The 14,289-nt window shown below is 51.2% G+C and overlaps 1 protein-coding gene across 14 annotated transcripts in view; it reads left to right on the top strand.

Annotated features, from left to right (window-relative positions):
• The window catches only part of NIM1K (NIM1 serine/threonine protein kinase), a 63,723-nt gene extending 57,740 nt beyond the window's left edge, over nucleotides 1–5,983 (top strand). For all 14 annotated transcript variants that reach the window (XM_038535177.1, XM_038535185.1, XM_038535176.1 and 11 more), the window contains 2 exons: nucleotides 2,635–2,903; nucleotides 5,203–5,983. In XM_038535177.1, coding sequence (XP_038391105.1) covers nucleotides 2,635–2,903; nucleotides 5,203–5,952 — 1,019 coding nt within the window. In that variant the 3' untranslated portion in view covers nucleotides 5,953–5,983. The remainder of the gene's footprint in view (nucleotides 1–2,634; nucleotides 2,904–5,202) is intronic.
• Nucleotides 5,984–14,289: the final 8,306 nt, after the last annotated feature.

The following is a 14,289-nucleotide window of genomic DNA, read 5'->3' as shown; positions in this document are numbered from 1 at the left end:
GGGCAGCCTTGCCAGGAACCAGCCAAAAAGAAGAAAAATGAAATAAGACGAGGACTATGCTCCAGGGAGGTCTGTGCTCCAGGGAGGTTTGTAACAGCAGCCTGACCGCACCACGACCTGGTCATCGGGGGCCTGCAATGTGGGCAACAGTGAATGGCAGAGGGGACATGCGTCCTCACGGAACCTCCCAGAACCTCCCAGAAGTCTGGGTCGGCTCTGGTGGGGGAACAGCAGCTGGCCCTCCCGCAGGCAGTCTGCCCGATTAAGGGATGGAGCTCTTTATTCTCACCCTTTTTTTTTTTTTTTTTTAAAGATTTTATTTATTTATTCATGATAGACACACACAGAGGGAGGCGCAGGCTCCATGCAGGGAGCCTGATGTGGGACTCGATCCCGGGACTCCAGGATCATGCCTGGACCGAAGGCAGGCACCAAACCGCTGAGCCACCTAGGGATCCCCTTTATTCTCACCCTTAAAAGAGCAGCTCACCTAGCAGGCTGCCAGACCCGAAGTTTCTATTTCTGGTAAGCAGGTGGAGTGAATCTGCAGCCTGAAGCCTGCCAGGTAGCGGACACAGGACCCGGGAGGCCAAATGCATCGGGCTTGGCGGTGGTGACCCTGTCCCTGGGGCTCGCTGCCTGCAGAGGTCACATAAACCCCAAGGATTCTGCTCCCTTATGGCTGGGCTCCTCCTTCCCTAGTATCGCCTCCACCAGAGCAAGAGTGGTCACATCAGAGGCCAGTGGACCCTGCCCCTTTCCATTCCAGAAGCCCTAATGGGCCTACTTTATATACCGACAACGCTCTACTTGCAAGCAGCCCCATCTGTTTTCGTGCCCACACCCACGGTGCTAAAATTCTTCAAGGCAGTTGTTTGTAAGTGGGTCACAGGGGCCCTGCAACCCTGGTTTCCCATTTACTTGCCTGGAAATTTTTTTTCTTACCTAATCGAAAGTCTGGTCCCAATTCGAGGCAAAAACTGAATTGTTTTACTTTGGAGTAGATTCATCATTTTCAGACATTAACCATTTTTATTACATAATTGCTGTCAATTGTGTAAATTAATTGCAGGAAAATTAGAGAATACAGATAAGTAAAAATAACTTTTTTAAACCACCCATAATCTCCTTATTAATAAAATCACTATTCTAAATATTTTGATGCAAAACTTGCCAGATTTTTTTTGTATGCAAATGATATTTGTATTTTTTTCTCACTTGCTCTACATTGAACATCTCTTCATTTCAAGAAATAAAGACCCGCACCATTATTTTGATAGCTGCATGGTGTAGTGTCATAGAGATAGAGGAACCACACTTCGGTTAAACCCATCTCTCTTGCTGGATGCTGTTCCCAATAGCACAGAAATCTACATGTGTCAGATTATTTCTTTAAGATTAATTGCCAGGGGGCACCTGGGTGGCTCAGTGGTTGAGCATCTGCCTTTGGTACAGATCTTGATCCGGGGGTCCTGGGATCAAGTCCCACATCGGGCTCCCTGCGGGGAGCCTGCTTCTCCCTCTGCCTGTGTCTCTGCCTCTCTGTGTGTTTCTCATGAATAAATAACTAAAATCTTAAAAAAAAAAAAAAGTAAATAAAAAAGATTAATTGCCAAAGGTGAGGGGCGCCTGGGTGGCTCAGTCAGTTAGGCATCTGCCTTCAGCTCAGACCCTGGGATCACATCCCACACTGGGCTCCCTTCTCAGCCGGAGTCTGCTTCTCCCCTTGCCTCTCCTCTGGCTTGTGTTCTCTCTTGCTCTCTCTCTCTCTCAAATAAATAAATAAAATGTTTTTTAAAATAATAATTGCCAAAGGTGAAATGGCTGGGCCAAAACATGCACTATTTTTAGGGCTGTCAATACATAATCGCAAACTACAGTCCAGAACAATCTGTACCAGAGAACCCTCACTCCCGGTGAGCATCACACGGCCTGGTCAGTCTGCTGGTGACTGCCCCCGCCCCGCCCTGCCCCCCAAGTGCCACTGTGGCTTGTACTGTTGCATCATGTACCTGGCACTGACAGAGTCAGACAAAATGTGAAGGGAAGGGGCAGGAGGGGCAACAGACAAGGAGTCAACAGTGTGCTGAGACCACAGTACAGAGAATACACAGAACCCGGATGTCCTAGAGCAGGGAAGCAGGGACGAGCCAGGCAGAGGAAATGATCCAGGGGGAGGAAAGGTCCCAGGCTTGGGTGTTCAGTCTCTCTTCAGGGAACAACAAACAGTTGTGTAACGGATTAAAGCCATGCATGGGGTGTTGGGAACTGTGGGCCAGGGGTTATGAGGCAGAAGAGGTGGGTTAGGTCTGAATGGGAAGGGTTTTCTGGGCTAAGCAAAGAAGCTTTAACTTGATCCAGAAAACTGGGTAAAGATCATCAAACTGAATCTTCCTTGGAAGGTAGGAGTGGGCACCAAAGTCTGTGCCTGGAAGACTCACACTGATCCAAGGGATGAGCACTGACAGCCACTCAAGAACGGCTGTCATCACCACTGACGAGCTCTGTGAGCTTGGGAACGGCCATTTACCCTCTGTGTCTAGTGAAATAAAGGGGCCAGTTTGGGTCCCTCGCAGTTCTAAGCTTTTGTGCTCCTATGAACACTGGCATATCCTTTGACTTTTTCCCTCCCAGAAAAGGTGGCCATTAAGATCCTGGACAAGACCAAGTTAGACCAGAAAACCCAAAGGCTACTATCCCGTGAAATTTCCAGCATGGAAAAATTGCACCATCCCAACATCATCCGTCTGTACGAAGTCGTGGAGACCCTGTCCAAGCTCCACTTGGTGATGGAGTATGCAGGGGGCGGGGAGCTCTTCGGGAAAATTAGCACCGAAGGGAAGCTCTCAGAACCAGAAAGCAAGCTCATCTTCTCCCAGATTGTGTCTGCCGTGAAGCACATGGTGAGTGGGGGTGAGGAATAGAGTTTTGCTCCCACATCACCCATGGTGGGAGCCTGGGCTCTGGTTCACCCATGTCCGAGCATCCCAGAGGCCTTTCGTCCTGCAGGGGCTGACGGGAGTCCCTTCTGGGAGAATCCAGAGTCTGAATTTGATCACACTCATAGCCTCTAAAGCAGTGCCCAGGGGTCTCCAGTGACATAGCGGCCCCCTGGCTTCTGGGGAAGTTGGCAGAGCTGCTCCCATAGCAGGAGCACCCTCACCAGTCCCCGGCTCTGGCCTTTCTCCCCACCCACCCTCCACAGCAGGAGAGCTGGCTCCTCGCAGCTTCTTGGCCCTGGCTACCTACCTGTGTGTGTAGGAAGCTCTCTCCCCTCTTATTATGTCTCATTCCAAATCCTTTCCACACTTCACGACTCCACTCAGTCCTGTCTGTCTCTGGAACTTTCTTCAATCTCACATCAGCTCACACAGATCTTTCTCTCCATCGGTAGATCCCCCCAGCTCTAGCTGCCTCGGTGCTCAGCAGATTAACACTTGCTTATGTCATTCTTACTTTAGTTCTCTGATTATTTCATTATGTAAATCTGGACTCCTAAAGCACCCCCCACCCCAGTTCCTTCAAGAACTGGTTTTCCTGTGCCTTCTCCGCCATTGGCCATATTGCCACAAACACAGAGGGGCTGGACACATGGGCCTGGCCACCACCCTTATGGCTCCGCTAGTCTACAAGTCTGGGCTGTCCTCTTTACCCAGTACAGTCTCAGTCCAGTTGGCAGAAAAGAGACACTTGCCTGGGGGTCTTTATGAGCTGAGAGGCTGTTTCTGGTTCATTCTCTGACTGAATGCTGTGGGGGCAAGGCTGGGGTCAGTGGCTTCCCAAATTACTAGCAGGGAAGTTAGTGACCTGGGGACCCAAGACAGGCATCAGGAGAGAGAAGGGGAGGGGGAGAAAGTGAGCAAGAGAGAAGAGCACGACTGTAACGGCAGTGGGTGTTTCAGACGTGTGGTGCCAAGCGTTGCCATTTAAGTGGCCCTATGCTGCCGCGAACTTTCCCAGGGCCAGGGAGTAAGCGACACCCACACTGAGCAAAGAGATGGGAAGAGTCTTCCTCATCCTCTGTAGGAAAAAAATCGGGTGGGAGAGCAGAAGAGAACCCAGGCTGAGTCCTCCGCAGCCCTCTGCCCCTGCCATTCCTCCCGGCTCTCTGGTCTCTGAGAAGAGGGCTGGTGAATCACGGATGTAGACCCGGATTCCCGAGCGTACCTACTGTGCGCAGGGCCTTGCTGGGCCCTGCAGATACAGCATCGAACACCGTTCTCACGGCAGTCTCGTGAGATGGCTCTCGATCTCTCATTTTACCAAGAAAGAAAACACATTGCACAACTGGTATCGTTGAACCTAGAATTAACCAAGCCGTCAGGCTCCCAAGCCTGGATTCTTACCCCAAGAAGCCCAGTGAAGTAACATTAAACCATCTCTTGGGACTAAGGAGGTTAGGGGTCCCAAGATGGTCTGTCTGGATCCATCCCGATCGTGAGAGTGGGGGTGGGACATGCTCTAGAACCTTACCAAATATAGCCTCCTAACTTCTACTGAATTCTGCAAAGATAAAGGAGCACCCCCCCAACACACACACACACACACACACACACACACACACACAAAAGAGCGTGGTTGAAAAGTTGGGGGAGGCCTCTAAACCTTCTTGGGAGGGATCCCTGGGTGGCGCAGCGGTTTGGCGCCTGCCTTTGGCCCAGGGCGCGATCCTGGAGACCCGGGATCGAATCCCACGTCGGGCTCCTGGTGCATGGAGCCTGCTTCTCCCTCTGCCTGTGTCTCTGCCTCTCTCTCTCTCTCTCTCTCTCTCTCTCTCTCTCTGTGTGACTATCATAAATAAATAAAAATTAAAAAAAAAAATAAACCTTCTTGGGGATGGTCCTTGCCAAGAGATTGCTCAGCCAGAAAAACCCATATATGGCCTCAAACATGAAGGTTACTGTTTGAGAACATTCAGTTTCGAAAGATCCAAGTCTCATGTGGGTGGGACAAACTCCAGCTGTTGCCCCACAGAAGAACAGAACCTTTGGTCTCTTTGGGGGGGGTGTGGCTGTTATGTGTGCCAAGGGTTTGAAGACAGGGCAGCTCTGGAGGCCTGCAGATGTGACTTAGGTTGACATGCATTGAACTCCTGCTACTACCCCATCATCACCTCCCTGTTTCAGAGCAACCCACGCATTGGTCTTTCCGTTAGTGTCATACCTTGAAAGTGATGACTTTTCCCTACGTCTCCTCCCGCAGCACGAGAACCAAATTATTCACAGAGACCTGAAGGCAGAAAACGTATTTTATACCAGTAATACTTGCGTGAAGGTGGGTGATTTTGGATTCAGCACAGTAAGCAAAAAAGGCGAAATGCTCAACACTTTCTGTGGGTCGCCTCCCTACGCTGCGCCCGAGCTTTTCCGAGACGAGCATTACGTCGGCGTTTACGTGGACATCTGGGCCTTGGGGGTGCTTCTGTACTTCATGGTGACTGGCACCATGCCCTTTCGGGCGGAGACCGTGGCCAAGCTGAAGAGGAGCATCCTGGAGGGCACGTTCAGCGTGCCTCCCCACGTGTCGGGGCCCTGCCTCCGCCTCATCCGGGGCGTCCTGCAGCCGGTGCCCACCGACCGGCACGGCATCGACTCCATCATGAGCAACGAGTGGATGCAAGGGGTGCCGTACCCCACCCCTTTGGAGCCTTTCCAGCTGGATCCCAAACATTTGTCCGAAACCAGCACCCTCAAAGACGAAGAAAATGAGGTCAAGAGCACTTTGGAACACTTGGGTATCACAGAAGCGCACATCCGGAACAACCAGGCCAGAGACGCCCGGAGCTCCATCACAGGAGTCTATCGGATCATTCTACACCGAGTCCAAAGGAGAAAGGCTTTGGAGAGTGTCCCGATAATGATACTCCCGGACCCTAAGGAAAGGGACCTAAAGAAAGGGTCCCGGGTCTACAGAGGCCTAAGACAGACGTCTAAATTCTGTTCAATTTTATAAATTGCATTAAACTGCTGGTAATTCACCAAGAGCATTGTTGCTGCTTTTAATTTTTTTTTTTCATGGACAACTTGGGTGGAGACACTTTTGTAATTTTTAAATAAATTATAAACTGAAGATCTGCATTTCCCCCCCAAAAAAAATTTGTCTAGATTTGCTGTCTTATTCACCAACTCTAGCGTTCATTCATTTATTTAATCAAGGACTATTTATCCAGCACCTGCCGAGGGCCAGGAAGTGTTCAAGGTGCCAAGGAAAGAGCAAAGCATGAGAGAGGCCGGACCCTTGCGCTCCTGTGCAGGGGATTCTAGGGCTGGAGGAAGGCACTGGTGGAAAAAAACGTTTTTTAAGGAAAACCATCAGATAGTGAGGGATGCTCTACGGAGCATGCAAATCGGGGATGTGAGAGTAGAGGCTTGCTCCTTTGTGTGGAACCAGTAGGGAAGGTCCCTCTGAGTAGATGACGGTCCGTGACCCTGGAGAGCCGGCCAGGGGCACAGCAGGCAGCGAGGGGTTCAAGGCGGCTTCCTGCCAGCGCAGGGCACAGGCTCCAGGCCGAGGAGCTTCTCTGGGGAATGATCCCGGGGAGGAGTGAGGCGCCGGGCAGAGAAGCAGGGTGCTGGGCCCTCGGCCTCGCGTGGTGCCTGAGGTGCCCCGTGAGCGCGTCAGGTGCTTGCCCGGGTGCAAAAGGGGAAGCCAAGGGGAAGCTGGCCAAGAGCGCCCGCCCGGGGCCACCCGCCTGCCGTGCCCTGCGCTGCGCTGAGTACGACCCGGCCACCCCGGCACCGGCGCGTGGTTGGGAAGGAGGGTGCAGACTATGCGGCGGGAGGGCCAGGGGTGCCCCTGGTGCTCCCCAGCCTCCCTGGGGGGAAGGGCACCCAGCCCTGGCTCTGGGCTGCAGGACGCGGTGCAGACCCGCACCCCACGGTCGCGGCCTCGGGGGCCGGAGGAGCGTGTGGCCCAAGGAACCCGAGGGACACAGAGGGGCTGTGGGACACGCTCCACCCCAGGCTCCCCGCAGCTCAGCCCCCGGTTACATGCAAACTGCTGGGGCCCCCGGGAAGGACCTCACGGGGTCGGATGGGTCGGCGGGTTACAGCGTGGCCCCCATCCCGGCGCATCAGGATCCCCTGGAAGCTTGTTCAGGCTGCCCGGAGGACCGGCGCCGCCCCCAGGCTTCTGATTCAGCACCTCTGGAGTGGGGCCCCAAGAATTCGCCAAGAGTTCCTGGGCGGTGCTGCCGCTGCCACTGCCACAGAGGGACCCAGAGCCACAGGCCGCGCGGCAGCTGGTGGGGCTCAGCATCTCAGCTGGGCCCGAGCGAAGTAGGCATCCTGATCAGCAAACATTGGAGCCTCTGGGGCTGGCTCAGTTGGTGGAGCATGGGACTCTTGGTCCTGGGGTTGTGAGTTCAAGCCCCACGTTTGGTGTAAAGATTACTTAAAAAAAAAAAAAAAAAAAAAAGCTAAAAACAACCTTAGGTGCACCTTGGTGGCTCAGTCTGTTAAGTGTCCACCTTGGGCTCAGGTCATGATCCCAGGGTCCCGGGATTGAGCCCCACATGGACTCCCTGCTCAGTGGGGAGTCTGCTTCTCTCTCTGCCTGCCCCTCCCTGCTTGTGCTCTCTGTCAAATAAGTTAATCTTTTTTTAAAACACACCTTAAAAAGCAAAAGATTTGAGCCCTTATTTGTCTTGCTACAATCTCTGTTCACTGGTATCACGAGGCCCCAAAATTACGCTCCAGTGAATCTCTTGGGTTCCAGACCTACTCCTCTATCTCCTCATGATAATCACGCCCAACAGTCTCCACCAGTATAACAGCTCCTTTCTTTGCCTGATTGGCCACTGGCACAGGGACCTCAGAGTGACCGCGTGATAGTCACGGATTCCAGTTCACTGGACCCTTACTGGAGCCCCTGCTGAAAGTATCCCCCTGCCCCCTGGAAACCCAGACCTCTAATCTAGCTGACCCTGGGCCTAGGAAAGAGAGGTACTAATTCTTCAAGTGGGTCCCTGACTGTGCTGGCGAGAAAAGGTTATTTGCTTTCTACCTGTTGGCGCCCAGGCCTACATTGTGTGTGTGTGTTTTTAAGATTTTATTTTTAAGTAATCTCTCTGCCCAATGTGGGGCTTGAACTTGGGACCCTGAGATCAAGATCGCAGGCTCCACCAACTGAGCCAGCTGGGCGCCCCCAGACCTGTGTATTTGAATAACAGGGGACAACATCCATCAGCCTTGAAAGACTGTCAGGACGCGACCTCAGGCCTACAGCTAGGGTCCTGTAGCACCGGTGACTTAGCTGACCCACTCCGCTGTCCTGCTCATGCTGCCTGCATCTCATGTCAAGGCGCATAGTAAGATGAGTAGATGCCACGGTCAGGGGCCCATCGTCTTTTCCAAAAAGTCTCCGAGGCAGTGTTATGAGAGATACCCCGAAAAGAGATGAGCTGCTCTCCGTGTCCTAGCATGATGGTGTTCAAGGATACGTTGCAATCAGGACAAGCAGACCCATGTCCCGAGTAGGTGGCCGTCCAGTAAGGTGAGTCGCTGTGGTGCCCATCTGAAGTTAAACCCCGTGGATCTGATGATGCCCAGCTCACGAGGAGACAGCTCCAGGGGCTTCGTCTCCTACTGCCCCGTGATCAGGTGCTGCAGCTCGCGAGGGCCCGGCGCACACCAGCACCCGGAGGAGTCCCTTGTGGAGAGCATGGCCTCTCCAGGCCCCTCCAGGCCCCTCCAGGCCCCTCCAGGCCCCTCCAGGCTGGGCTGTGACCTTGTCCTGGGACGGCCAGAGACGCCACACGGTGTTCCTCTCTGCCGTGTTTACGGCCACGGTGCCAGTGCCGTTTGCACCAAAGCCTGAACTGGATCTTTCGGTGCGTTTGTGGGGATCCGCTTGAGCCTGGCAGCCGTGACCACTGGGTGCAAGAATGTGCTAAGCACCATGTATGTACCTCCAGGACCCAGACAGACCTAAGCCCTGGGCCTGACTTCGCACCAATGGATCTAAGACCCAACGATCTATCCTTTGCTGCGGAAGGAATGTGGAGCCGTGCCCCCAGGCCACTGGCCCTCTAATCCTCCATCCGTGTGGCAGGGCCCCGATTCTTCCTGGAGTCTGTCACCCACACTCCGGCACACATGGGTCTTGCGAGGCCATGTGAGTTCCTGCCACTCCGATGCTACACCCCCTTGGCACACTGTCGCAGCTCTAGGCTAGACGTCCTGCAGGCTGCCAAGGTAATCAGGTCCTGCAGACCCTGTGGTGACCCAGAGTGTGAGACTTGCAATTGCCCGGAGCAGATGAGAATAGCTGCTCATCCCGGAGGAACCTGAACTGTTCTAATTCTCCTTTTGATGGAAATTGAGAAGAATGCGTTTTCCAAAGTAATAGCATATCAATGCCAGAGGTTTCCGGTAAAGACCCCACACCCAGGGTGGCAGCTACAACAGACTAACAACTACCCTCCTCTATTATCCATCTGCTCTCTGTAGCAGCCTGATGGAGAAGTTAAAGGAGGTGGTGATGGGGCCCTTTACCCTTGTGTCCTTAGAAATTTTTGATGATGAGACTGACTTTGAATGCTAATACTGATGGCTGCATTTCCTCATGTGATTGCTCATGATTTACTAACATGACCTCGGAGAAAGTACAGTTCCAGAGGTTTCCATGTGGCTCTTCCCCCACAGGTCAGTGGTCTAAACATAGTTATCCCAAATATATACTTGAAGATGGGGGAAAGAGCCCCAAGGTGGGACCCATTGTGAGGCAGACGTTGGCCTGAACTCCACCCGTCACCCAGTTTCCAAAGACCCCCATCCACACATGGGCCATAATAGCGTTTAGGATTCCCTGGTATTTCAGTTTAGACTTTTTAATCCAACAGTCCTTAAAACTTCTGGGTGTGTAGTTGAAGTACTTGTGCCAGCAGGGCTTATCCTCAAGAAGACCTGGCCTCCCAGTCACTGGGCACTGGGTCTATAAATTAATCTGCATCTGGGACCATGATTTTCTCGTCATGACAGGCTACAGCAGTCTCTGCTCACCAGCTCTCCTCTTTTCATTCTTTTGTTGTTATAAAAGGAACACTCCAGCCAGCTGTCACTCAGGACTCTGTGATCTATTAGCCATTGTCACAAAGTCCTGCAGATCAAGACACCTTGATTTCCACTTCAGCCTGACTGTCCATTATATCATGTCCATTGCCTCTAACACTTAAATAATAATGCATGGCCTCTGCTGTTCTAGAATCTCATCATCTCCGCTGATAGTAGCATGCATTTCCCACTGTCAAGGCCTACCAGCAGTGGCAGCCATCACTGACCTTTTCAGAGCTGCTGGGACACCCCTCCCCAGAACATTCCTTGTTGCCTCCTGGGGACTGTAGGTAGGGGGTTCTTCAGTTGATGTTTTCCTTAACACTGCCATCTGTGACTCATTTACTGTGGGCCATACTCCCCTCCAGCTTCTCTAGCCAACCCAACTGCACATTAAGACCAGCTCCGGGTGTTCTATTGAACCAAGTGATGGGTAAATGCTCCCGTGATGATAAACTCTCTCCTTCCAGCATAACGGTCTCCCTTGGACCTCCACCCTGGGCCCCACACCCTCGGGATCCACTTGAACACATTTTGCCCCGGTTCCTGATAGTACACATTAGCCCGATTCTGCAATTCCTTCCAGGAGACCAGGCCGTTTCCTCCCACACACACAGAGGCTGCGCTGGCTGAAGCCATGTCGAGACCTGACCTGGCTCTGGCTTTACCTTTGGGGGAGGATCTCAGGGAGGTCATGCACCATCTCACAGGCGTCTGCCTCCCTGAGGTCTTGGCCGGGTCTTCAGGCAAGGAGGGACAAGCTGCTCCTGCCAACCCTATGTGAGGGGAACCTTGTTTTCAACACTTGCAGGTGCATCTACACTGTTGTTACCCACTGAGGTCCCAGGGTCCCACTCTCTTCCTACCAAGGCTCTGACTTTGATAAAGAATTGTCAGGATGGCATTTTATCTCGTCTGCAGCTCAGCCCATGTTACAATGAGACCCCAGGCCTCTTTTAGGTTCTCTACCCTCTGCCTGGGAAGGCCCCAGAGCTTCCACGGTGGGCCTCGAGTTGAGAGCTGGCTGTCTCAAGCCAGTATTTTTTCCCCCAGGCTGCCCAAGCACTTAATAAAAACTAGCCAAACCCACCATCTTCCTCATTGCCCACCTACCGCTCAGGTGCCAACAGGTACTGTAAAGTCGGGTCAGCACGTCATCCACCCGCATCTACAGCTGAGTCTGGGTAGCGATCGTGCCCTCCACGCGCCAGGGCTGGTCAGTCAGCACCTGCTCACCAACAGCGTTAGTGGTCTATTGTTGTGAACAATTACTACAAATGTAGCTGATTAAACAACACAAATTAATATCCGACAGCTCTGAGGTAGAAAGAAATCCCTCCCGGGGCTCTCTGGCCTAAATCAAGGGGGCACAGAGCTCCTTTGGGGAGCCTGGAGAAGAATCCATTTCCTTGCTTCTTCCTGCCTCTGGAGGCTGTCCCACATTGCTGGGCTGGTGGTCCCCCGCATCCACCCACAAGGCCAGCCACGCAAGGCCAGCCACGCCGCAGCTCCCCGGTCATCCGTCGACGCTCACCTTGCCCTCTAATCACAATCCTGCAAAGTTCTCTGCTTTTGAGGACTTACATGATTAGGGTGGGCCTATCTGGACAACGCAGCAAAATTTCCCCATCTCAAGACCCTTCACCTTAATTCCATTTGCTTTTGCCAAGTTGGGTAACCTCTTTGCAAGTTCCAGAGATAGTCATCTTCTGGGATGGGGGAAGTCGTGCCTACTACATTTGCCCCCTACAAATGGCAGTGTGAGCGGTTGCCATGACTGGTGAGCAAACCAGCTGCAACCTATTATCCTGAGGGTCTGCATCACAGAGCTATTCTGGGTACCGGTGGGCTTTGCCTGGATTCTCCAGAGGAGAAAAAAAAAAAAAAAAAAAGCCTGACATAAAAGCTTACATGCAGCTCACTGATTTGGGAAATGATCCCAGGATGCATGAGATGTAGATGCACACAAAGAAAACAGAAGAGGAAAGGCAGTGTAAGGGTGCACTACCCAACTGGCCGTGGCAATTGGTAGTTGGTTCTGCAGGATCTTCTGAGGAACCCGGTGGAATGCTTTATGCACTAGCCAAATGTCCACCACTGGTCCAGGGTCGCCCCATGGGAACTTAACTCATCTGTACATCCAGGCTGTGAAACTGTGAGTGCCAAGTGAGTTCTGTGGGAGTCCCACATCACAGTGAGGCTAAAGTGAAAGGTACTTAGCAGGAATCCAATGGAAGGTGCTAGCATATTCTCTGAGATCCTGGTCAAAGACCAAATGGAAAGAGTTGCCACATCTGTGGCTGAAGCTGAAGGCAGGGCAGAGAGCATGTGAAATGGGGCGCAGGGGTTCAGACACACGGAGCAAAGACTCTAAGACTGGAAGAATAACCTTGGCACATTTGAGGAATGAAGACAGGGTCGATGGAAACATTGTAAGCCTTGGTGAGGAGTGTGGTACTGACTTGAAGGAGGCAGACAACAGAGCCCCTAGGAGTTGGCAAGCCTGAATAAGAAATTTGCAATGTGCTTATTGCCGAGTGGGGCAGTCCAGGTAGTCTTCAAGGAGGAAGCAACTCTTGAGATAAGCCCTCAAAGATCAACAAAGTTTGGCTAAAATGGGTTGGAGATGCTAATTTAATAGCATCTGAAAGACATGGAGGCACGGCAATGCTTTTGCAAAGTTAGTCTAACAAAACTTTTATTCTTTTTTTAACAATAGATGCCTGCGCAGTGATGAAATAGGACAAAGATGGATTCCTTTTTTTTCTTCTAAACATTTAAAATAAAAATATTTTAAATTTTTATAAGCTGGAGCCCTCATGATCTATGAACTTCAGGAGGATTGGTATTCATAATCTTCAGCACCAAATTACTATCTTTATAATACTGTTTTTTTTGGGGGGGGGGCAGTGGGGAAGAATCACAGATCACCTATTTTCTTTGACTACCAATAAGGAAAATAATGAGGAACCCAGGGTTAATTAAAAGTAGTTGCTAGGAATCTTAAAGAAAATTTTCATTTTTTAAAAAGATTTATTTATTTATTTATGATAGACACAGAGAGAGAGAGAGAGGCATAGACACAGGCAGAGGGAGAGGCAGGCTCCATGCCTGGAGCCTGACGTGGGACTCGATCCTGGGACTCCAGGACCGCACCCTGGGCCAAAGGCAGGCGCTAAACAGCTGAGCCACCCAGGAATCCCTGAAAATTTTCATTTTTATGTCAAGATTATCTAGCTCTAAATTATTTAAAGACCCAGGGTGACTGGGTGACAGGCACTGAAGGGAGCACTTGACGGGATGAACACTGGGTGTTATACTATATGTTGGCAGGTCGAACTCCAATAAAAAAAATATACAAAAAAAATTATTTAAAGACCTTTTACGTTCCCTGCTTTACTAACCTCTTTAGTGTTTCTTTCAGGGCATTTCCAATAGCAGACAAGACAGGAAGTGTTTCAACTGAGTCACAGGAAGATCAAAAGTAGCTGTTTGCATCTGTTTGAGTTTTATCTCCTGCTAATCTTAAACTGACTCATTATGTTCATAGAAACAAAAACCCAGAAGGTTCAAAAAAAGTTCGGTGCCCAAACAGAGCACAAATTCCAACAAGGAGTGAGGGGAAGGATAGCACTCCTAAAGCATATTAATTAGGATTGAAGGATTTGTAGAAATGACCTTAGAGAAAGAACACTAGCCCATTTCCTAAATGATCCAGAGGGATAGACTGGTCCAGAAAATAAAAGAAATCACTAAGTATTGAATCTACACATGACGTATGAGCTGAACAGGGCTAGAAATAATCTGGGTTAATTTTTGATTTCTACAATCCGAAGAGTGGATAGGGCTCTTAGAGGTGATCTAGTTCAGTATTAATACCACTGCAAAAACTATAAAACCCCTAGGAGTGGGACACCTGGGTGGCTCAGCGGTTGAGCTTCTGCTTTTGACTCAGGGCATGATCCCAGGGTCCCACATCAGGCTCCCTGCTTGAAGCCTGCTTCTCCCTCTGCCTGTGTCTCTGCCTCTGATTCTCATGAATAAATAAAATCTTTTTTAAAAAAACAACCAACCCTAGAAGCACCAGCAACATGTGGCTCTTAGGGGCGCATAGGTGGTTCAGTCGGTTGAATGTCTGACTCTTGATTTTGCCTCAGATCATGATCTCAGGTTCATGGGATGGAGCTCCAAGTCAGGCTCTACGCTCAGTGGCCAGAGTCTCTCTCCTTCTGCCCTT

Source organism: Canis lupus, chromosome 4, assembly GCF_011100685.1.
Source record: "Canis lupus familiaris isolate Mischka breed German Shepherd chromosome 4, alternate assembly UU_Cfam_GSD_1.0, whole genome shotgun sequence".
NCBI lineage: Eukaryota > Metazoa > Chordata > Mammalia > Carnivora > Canidae > Canis > Canis lupus.
Note: the sequence above shows the minus strand (reverse complement) of the source record. Positions and strands in the feature narration are given on the sequence as shown.